Source organism: Scophthalmus maximus, chromosome 17, assembly GCF_022379125.1.
Source record: "Scophthalmus maximus strain ysfricsl-2021 chromosome 17, ASM2237912v1, whole genome shotgun sequence".
NCBI lineage: Eukaryota > Metazoa > Chordata > Actinopteri > Pleuronectiformes > Scophthalmidae > Scophthalmus > Scophthalmus maximus.
The window spans coordinates 20,660,001-20,667,500 of record NC_061531.1 but is presented as its reverse complement, the minus strand read 5'-3'; the positions used below and the strand labels follow the sequence as shown (position 1 = coordinate 20,667,500).

Genomic DNA, 7,500 nt, shown 5'->3' with positions numbered 1-7,500 from the left:
AAGAGAGACAGGGGTATGTGACACTGGGGGTGTGGGCCCTGCAGCCCGCTGATGCCTCCGTGCACATCGCTGTATCCTCCTCTCTGTGGCTTGCTCCTGAAGGGAAGTAGTTCCCTGGTGGCAGGAGGAACTCCAGGTATGGCGATCAACAGCCAGGGACTCAAGTGCTGTAGGTGGAATGTTGCAATGCTTCAGGAGGGTTTTGAGGTGATCCTTGTAGCGCTTTTTTGGACCCCCAGCAGATCTCTGGCCACCCAGGAGTTGGCCGTAGAAGATTTGTCTGGGGAGGCGGTGGGCAGGCATACGGATCACATGCCCAACGCAGCGTAGATGTTTCTGCGCAAGGAGATGGCGGTGCTGGGTATGTAGGTCCGGTCAAAGATTTCATTATAGGGCACCCTGTCTTCCCAGGACACACCCAGGATCCTTTGCAGGTAACGGATATGGAAGGCCTCTAGGGTACGTATGTGCCTCTGGTAGGGTGTCCAGGTTTCCGAACCATACAGGAGTGTAGAGAGACAGACTGCCTTGTACACAGCTGCTTTGGTGGAGATGGTGAGGTTCCTGTTCTGGAAGGCAGTGGAGGCCAGACCGATGCGGACCTGGATGTCGTCATCGATGTTGCAGGATGGGGACAGAATGCTACCAAGGTAGGTGAAGTGTGGGACGATGGCAAGGGGATGACCCTCAAGGGTGAAGGTGGGCACACGTGTTTGGGGGGTGGACTCCTGCACGACTATCTGTGTTTTCTTGATATTGATTTGGAGATCAATGGCGCTGTAAATGGAGGCGACCGTATTTAGCACACGCTGTTAGGATTCTGGTGAGTGGGCGAGGAGAGCAGAGTCATCTGCATACTGTAGCTCTGAGATGTGTTGGGTGGTGGTTTTGGTGAAGGCTTGGAGAAGCCGAATGTTAAATAGGTTGCCATCCAGTCTGTACTGTATCTGTACCCCATCAGAGGGGTCCAGGAGTTTGTGGGAGACACACACACACAATGCACACACACACACACACACACACACACACACACACACACAACACACACACTCACACACACACAAACACATACACACACAACACACACACACACACACACACACACACAAACACACAAACACACACAAAAACACACATATACGCACACACATACACACACACACACACACAAACACACACAGACACACACACACACAGAATTTGGTCTTTTGTCACTAAAATTCATTAATCGATGATGTCATGTGTCTCGACAGTGTGTGTGTGTGTGTCTGTGTCTGTGTCTGTGTCTGTGTGTGTCTGTGTGTGTGGAAAGTGAGAGTAGAAACACTTTGGGAGTTTTTGTGTTTCACTTTGATGTTTTCTTTTTCCTGTTGGAGAATAAAAGTCGTGACCTGCAGCAGGTTAGAGACACTGACACTGACGTCTTCATCGTCTTCAACACCTTCATCGTCTTCATTGTCTTCATCGTCTTCATCATGATGGGCTGGACCAGCATCTTCGTCCTCTGCAGTGTCCTCACTCCTGCTCTCTGCTGTAATTGGCTCAGACACTACATTTACTACAGCAACGTCTCTCTGACGCATCTCCGTCGCATGGTGAGTACTGACTCCTGGGGGGGGGTCTCCAGGTCCTGGGGGGGGTCTAAGGGTCTAGGAGGGGGTTTCAAGGTCTTGGAGGGGGTCTCAGGGTTTCAGCAGAACTGTCTATAATTCTGCATTTGTTGTGTTTAATATTGTACTTTGACCAAACTATACTATTTAACTATTATGAAATATACTTTATTGATTTAAATGGATAGTAAAATATAAGATAGAAGCATTTTACCAGCACGTAGTATATTATGCTAATGCATCGATTGCATCAGGGGAGCCGTGGCCCCACCCCTGTGGCCCCCTCTTGATGGTGCCACTGCCTGAAGGAGTTTTATTGGGACGAACACGTTCGAGGACACAGTCGTCATATTATGTGTGTGTGTGTGTGTGTGTTTTTCAGGGAGATCAGCTGACTGAACAGGAGAGTCCAGTTTCTTTTCCCTACAGACTTTACACACGCATACGAAACACTGAGGTAACCAATCAATCCATCAATCCATCAATCAATCCATCAATCCATCAATCAATCAATCAATCCATCACATGTAAACAAAATGTTTCTCTCTCTTCAGGTCGAGTCCCAGTTGGTTTTCATCAGAGACAGCTTGGACCGGATCTCTGACCTCTATCGCCATGACAGCCTCTCCTCCGTTACCTGGGATACAGACACGACTCATCACTTCAGGATGAGCGTCGGCAAAATGATTGACGGACTCAACACCTGTGTGAGTACAGTTACTTTTACTGCTCAATCACATAAAGTACTTTACTGCTCAAATACAAAGTACTTTTACTGCTCACACATACAGTTTTACTGCTCAATCACATAAAGTACCTTTACTACTCACACATAAAATATTTTCACTGCTCTCTTACTTAATTCTGAAGTATTTTGTTTTTTCAGGTGTCTCCCAACAAACAAACAGACAACAGACTGAGGAAATACTACAGGAGGCTGTCCAGAAGTACTTTGTACTGCACTGTGAGTACTTTTAGTGTTGGAGTACTAACTCTATCATTGTATGTTCTAACTGCCAGGATGGCAGTACTGATGTAGTACTGACTGTAGACCCGTGTATACAGGGATGTAGTACTGACTGAAGACCCGTGTGTACAGGGAGGTAGTACTGATGTAGTCCTGACTGTAGACCCTTGTGTACAGGGAGGTAGTACTGACTGTAGACCCGTGTGTACAGGGAGTTACTACTGACTGTAGACCTGTGTGTACAGGGAGGTAGTACTGACTGTAGACCCGTGTGTACAGGGAGTTACTACTGACTGTAGACCCGTGTGTACAGGGAGGTAGTACTGACTGTAGACCCGTGTGAACAGGGAGGTAGTACTGACTCTAGACCCGTGTGTACAGGGAGGTAGCACTGACTGTAGACCCGTGTGTACAGGGAGGTAGCACTGACTGTAGACCCGTGTGTACAGGGAGGTAGCAATGACTGTAGACCCGTGTGAACAGGGAGGTAGCACTGACTGTAGACCCGTGTGTACAGGGAGGTAGCACTGACTGTAGACCCGTGTGTACAGGGAGGTAGTACTGACTGTAGACCCGTGTGTACAGGGAGGGAGCACTGACTGTAGACCCGTGTGTACAGGGAGGTAGTACTGACTGTAGACCCGTGTGTACAGGGAGGTAGCACTGACTGTAGACCCGTGTGTACAGGGAGGTACTACTGACTGTAGACCCGTGTGTACAGGGAGGTACTACTGACTGTAGACCCGTGTGTACAGAGAGGTAGTACTGACTGTAGACCTGTGTGTACAGAGAGGTAGTACTGACTGTAGACCCGTGTGAACAGGGAGGTAGTACTGACTGTAGACCCGTGTGTACAGGGAGGTAGCACTGACTGTAGACCCGTGTGTACAGGGAGGTAGCACTGACTGTAGACCTGTGTGTACAGGGAGGTAGCACTGACTGTAGACCCGTGTGTACAGGGAGGTAGCACTGACTGTAGACCCGTGTGTACAGGGAGGTAGCACTGACTGTAGACCTGTGTGTACAGGGAGGTAGCACTGACTGTAGACCCGTGTGTACAGGGAGGTAGCACTGACTGTAGACCCGTGTGTACAGGGAGGTAGTACTGACTGTAGACCCGTGTGTACAGGGAGGTAGTACTGACTGTGGTACTGTGTGTAAAGGGAGGGAGCATTAACTGTAGTACTGTATTTACAGGGAGGGAGCACTGACTGTAGTACTGTGTGTACAGGGAGGTAGTACTGACTGTGGTACTGTGTGTAAAGGGAGGGAGCATTAACTGTAGTACTGTATTTACAGGGAGGGAGCACTGACTGTAGTACTGTGTGTACAGGGAGGTAGTACTGACTGTGGTACTGTGTGTAAAGGGAGGGAGCATTAACTGTAGTACTGTATTTACAGGGAGGGAGCACTGACTGTAGTACTGTGTGTACAGGGAGGTATCACTGACTGTTGTACTGTGTGTACAGGGAGGTAGTACTGACTGTGGTACTGTGTGTAAAGGGAGGGAGCATTAACTGTAGTACTGTATTTACAGGGAGGGAGCACTGACTGTAGTACTGTGTGTACAGGGAGGTAGCGCTGACTGTTGTACTGTGTGTACAGGGAGGTAGCACTGCATGCTGGGAGATCATCAGGCAGGAAACTGAACTGCACCTGGATCAACTGCAGCTGCTCGTCTCCTCCATCTTGGCTCCAGATGCTGCCACACGGAGGCAATGCAACACTCTGCTTCACTGACTATTGATCAGGTTATCATGATATTTATTTATTGCTCCTGATAAATATTTATTTATGATCATGTTATCATGATATTTATTTATTGATCAGGTTATCAGGTTATTTATTGATTGATCTAGTTATCATGTTATTTATTTATTGATCCATTATCTTCTTATTTATTTATTGATACATTATCATGTTATTTATTGATACATTATCTTATTTATTAATTGATACATTATTATGTTATTTATTGATACATTATCTTGTAATTTATTTATTGATACATTATCATGTTATTTTTTTTATTGAAAAATAAGTTTTCTACTGTTACTCTGATTTTACTTGAACACATTTTGATAACTGACAATAAAAACTTTTTTAAAAACATAAATGAGTTTTTGTTTATTCAATGTAACATACGATTTCTGAGTATTTGTTTATATATGTATATATATGTATATACATAAACATATATTTATGAGAATGTTAATAAAACACAAACAAAAACATTAATTCAAAGATGTATTGATCATCAGTAAACACAACAGTGACATCACATGTTAACTGATTGTTGTCATTTCCTTTCCATAATGACAGAATATTTAAATAATTTTTTTTGAAGTGTACAGTTTGTGTGTGTGACCTGCAGGGGGCGCACAGCTCTGCCTTCAAGGGGCTACTTTAGTAAAAGTACAGTTATTATCAGTAACATCTGTTCAGGTCATTAATCTTTCTCTGAGTGACCTTCATCATCACATCATCTTCATCATCTTCACTGTTGTAAGTCATCGATTAATCATGAAGATTAGTGGAAAATAAAACTGATCTATATTTACATTCATACAATAAATGTATCTAAAGTTAAGGACATTTGTGAACGACTCATATGGAAAACATCTGGAAAACATGAAGGTCATAATGTTGTAATTGTTGTTAATTTAAAAGAAGTGACTCTTGTCCTGTACTTCCTGTGTTTTACCCCTGGGGGCAGCAGAGAACAGACAGTAAACACATCTGAGACTAAATTACGCTGCTATGTCTCCATGGCAACAGGGAGGGGGCAGGGCTTCAATCTAGCCAAGCGATTGTACGTAGCTCTCTGGGAAGAAACCTTGGTTTCCGTTGAGGAATCCCTCACACCAGCCGTCGTTATGGTGATGTGTCAGGTATATGATGTCACCCTCAGTGAGCGACAGGTCATCGGGTTTCGAGGCCTCGTAGCTGTACAGCACCACCACTGGACACAAGGAGGAACTGCAGTTAGAGGACACGTACATCCTGCAGTGCTGACGCCAGCCCCCAGGTGGCGCTTCATCATCACAGTGATGACAATTACTAGTAGTAGAAGTTATGGTAATTATAGAAGAAGTAGTAGTAGTAGTAGGGTAAGTACTAGTATAATGAGTAATAGTAGTAGTAGTATCACTTGTGGTAGTAGTAATTGTAGTATCCATACTACCTTTGTCCAGGTAGTGGGGGGGGGCATTGGAGTCATAATCTACTGGTGGGGGGAGAGGTGGCATGATGTCATCAAGGCCACCCTCATCATCCAATAGGAGAGAAGGGGGCGGGGCAGGAATCTCTAGATCTAAGAGAGAGAACAACACAAGTCCTGTGAGTGACATCTGTGATTGGACAATCAGGAGGAGGTAGTACTCCTGCTGTCAGTCAAGTACTACAAGTATCTACTACAGTTCACAGTACTACCTGAAGAACTAGTACTACTTTAAATACAGTACTTCTTCTTACCCAGGTGTTCGAGGCGCGCAGGTAAGCAGAGTCGAGGTGAGGAGGAGGAGGAGAGGGGGCGGGGCAGCAGGGGGATGGAGGAGGGGGAGGAGGAGGAGGGGCGGGGCAGCAGGGGGAGGGAGGAAGAGGGGGGGGGAGGGGGAGTGCGGGGGGGAGGGTAGGGAGGAGGAGGAGGGATCATCACTGACAGACAGAGAGAAGCTGAATTAAAGAGGAGGAGCCTGACTGTCGACGGCATCTGATCAATAAAGTTTGTATTGACTCTGTGGCAACACAGGACCAAGCTTAGTGATTGGCTGTGTCCGAAATCACCCCCTTACTACTATATAGTGCACTATATAGTGCCTTCGCCATTTTGTAGTGGTGTTCGAAATCACCCCCTCGATTTCATATACCCTATATAGTGCACTGAATGTATCCCAGAATGCATCGTGAAAAGTAGTGGACATCACGTCTCAGCCTTCTCTCTCTTCTTGCTCTATTTCGCCAAATTTTTGTCAAAAATCATTGAATAATGGTGAAAATAGACACGGATATAAATATAAAATATTTTAGATATAATAGGATTGTCCGCCGACCGGCGTCTTTGTAGTTACGTCATAATCCTACATCAAAAACGTAATTACCATCGCGACTCAAGTAGTGTGAGCGACTATATAGCAACTACCACAAATTCCCTTTATAGTGAGTAGGGGGGAGTGAATGAGATGATTTCGGACACAGCCATATGTTAGAAGTTCTGTAGGACAGCAGAGCCGTCCTCTGTTGGCTTACATGATTGGACAGCAGGCAGGAAGAGAGAGCGCGTGTAGCGGCAGCGGGAGGCGGGGCCTGAGCGGACCCGCAGAGAGAGAGAGCGAGTAGTGGGGGGCGAGCGACGGCGGCAACTCCTCCTGGTGGGGAGGGTCACTGCAGGAAAACACCACAGAAGAAGAAAGTGAGACAGTCAGACAGAACACAGACAGACAACAGACAGACAACAGACAGAGAGAGAGACAGAAACAGATAGACAGAGAGACAGAGACAGAGAAAGAGAGAGAGAGACAGTCAGACAGATAGACAGAGAGAGAGAGACAGACAGAGAGACAGACAGACAGACAGACAGACAGACAGACAGGCAGGCAGGTACCATCTACTTCCTGGCGAGGAGTGGGCGGGGCTGGCAGCTCTGAGACATCATTGGAGAGCAGAGGGAAGCTGTCATCGTCAGAAGGAGGAGGGGGAGGGGAGGGAGGAGGAAAGATGTTCTCCTCCACCACTGATGAGACAGAAGAGAAAGTGATGTCATTGTGATGCAATGTGACCAATGATTGGTTCACACAGAACACGTGTCTGTCTTTTTAAGACCGAAGAAGATGTATTGTGATTCACTGAAGTTCACATTGGGAAGGTGAAATTTATCATGGGAAATGTAGGATGTCGTCCTCGTGGTTACGACGTCATATAGAC

General features: G+C 46.2%; 2 protein-coding genes across 10 annotated transcripts in view; one reads left to right on the top strand and one right to left on the bottom strand.

Moving 5' to 3' along the window:
• The first annotated feature begins 1,386 nt into the window (after positions 1–1,386).
• LOC118288843 (interferon a3) lies at positions 1,387–4,444 on the top strand. 2 transcript variants are annotated; one of them, XM_035615361.2, is made up of 5 exons: positions 1,387–1,595; positions 1,993–2,067; positions 2,165–2,317; positions 2,497–2,574; positions 4,183–4,444. In XM_035615361.2, exons 1-5 carry the CDS (start codon positions 1,476–1,478, stop codon positions 4,315–4,317), a joined length of 561 nt encoding a protein of 186 aa, XP_035471254.2. In that variant the 5' UTR covers positions 1,387–1,475; the 3' UTR covers positions 4,318–4,444. The 2 variants fall into 2 exon arrangements, with proteins under 2 accessions (XP_035471254.2, XP_047184240.1); XM_047328284.1 differs by lacking the exon at positions 4,183–4,444 and adding an exon at positions 3,775–3,816.
• A 367-nt stretch (positions 4,445–4,811) lies between these two features.
• abi3a (ABI family, member 3a) overlaps positions 4,812–7,500 on the bottom strand; it is a 9,115-nt gene continuing 6,426 nt past the window's right edge. For 7 of the 8 annotated variants that reach the window (XM_047328252.1, XM_047328258.1, XM_047328253.1 and 4 more), the window contains 5 exons: positions 7,181–7,309; positions 6,826–6,960; positions 6,052–6,234; positions 5,762–5,890; positions 4,812–5,539 (listed from right to left, as the gene is read on the bottom strand). In XM_047328252.1, the coding sequence (XP_047184208.1) occupies positions 5,376–5,539; positions 5,762–5,890; positions 6,052–6,234; positions 6,826–6,960; positions 7,181–7,309 (740 nt within the window). In that variant the 3' untranslated portion in view covers positions 4,812–5,375. The remainder of the gene's footprint in view (positions 5,540–5,761; positions 5,891–6,051; positions 6,235–6,825; positions 6,961–7,180; positions 7,310–7,500) is intronic. The other variant, XM_035615684.2, reaches the window with a different exon arrangement.

What these genes read in the sequence shown, in the direction of transcription:
- LOC118288843 (XM_035615361.2), top strand. Translation starts at nt 1,476, where the DNA reads ATGATGGGCTGGACCAGCATCTTCGTCCTCTGCAGTGTCCTCACTCCT. An exon ending in CACGCATACGAAACACTGAG is followed by an intron (nt 2,068 to 2,164) that starts GTAACCAATCAA and finishes CTCTCTCTTCAG; the next exon opens with GTCGAGTCCCAGTTGGTTTT. An exon ending in GAAGTACTTTGTACTGCACT is followed by an intron (nt 2,575 to 4,182) that starts GTGAGTACTTTT and finishes CTGTGTGTACAG; the next exon opens with GGAGGTAGCACTGCATGCTG.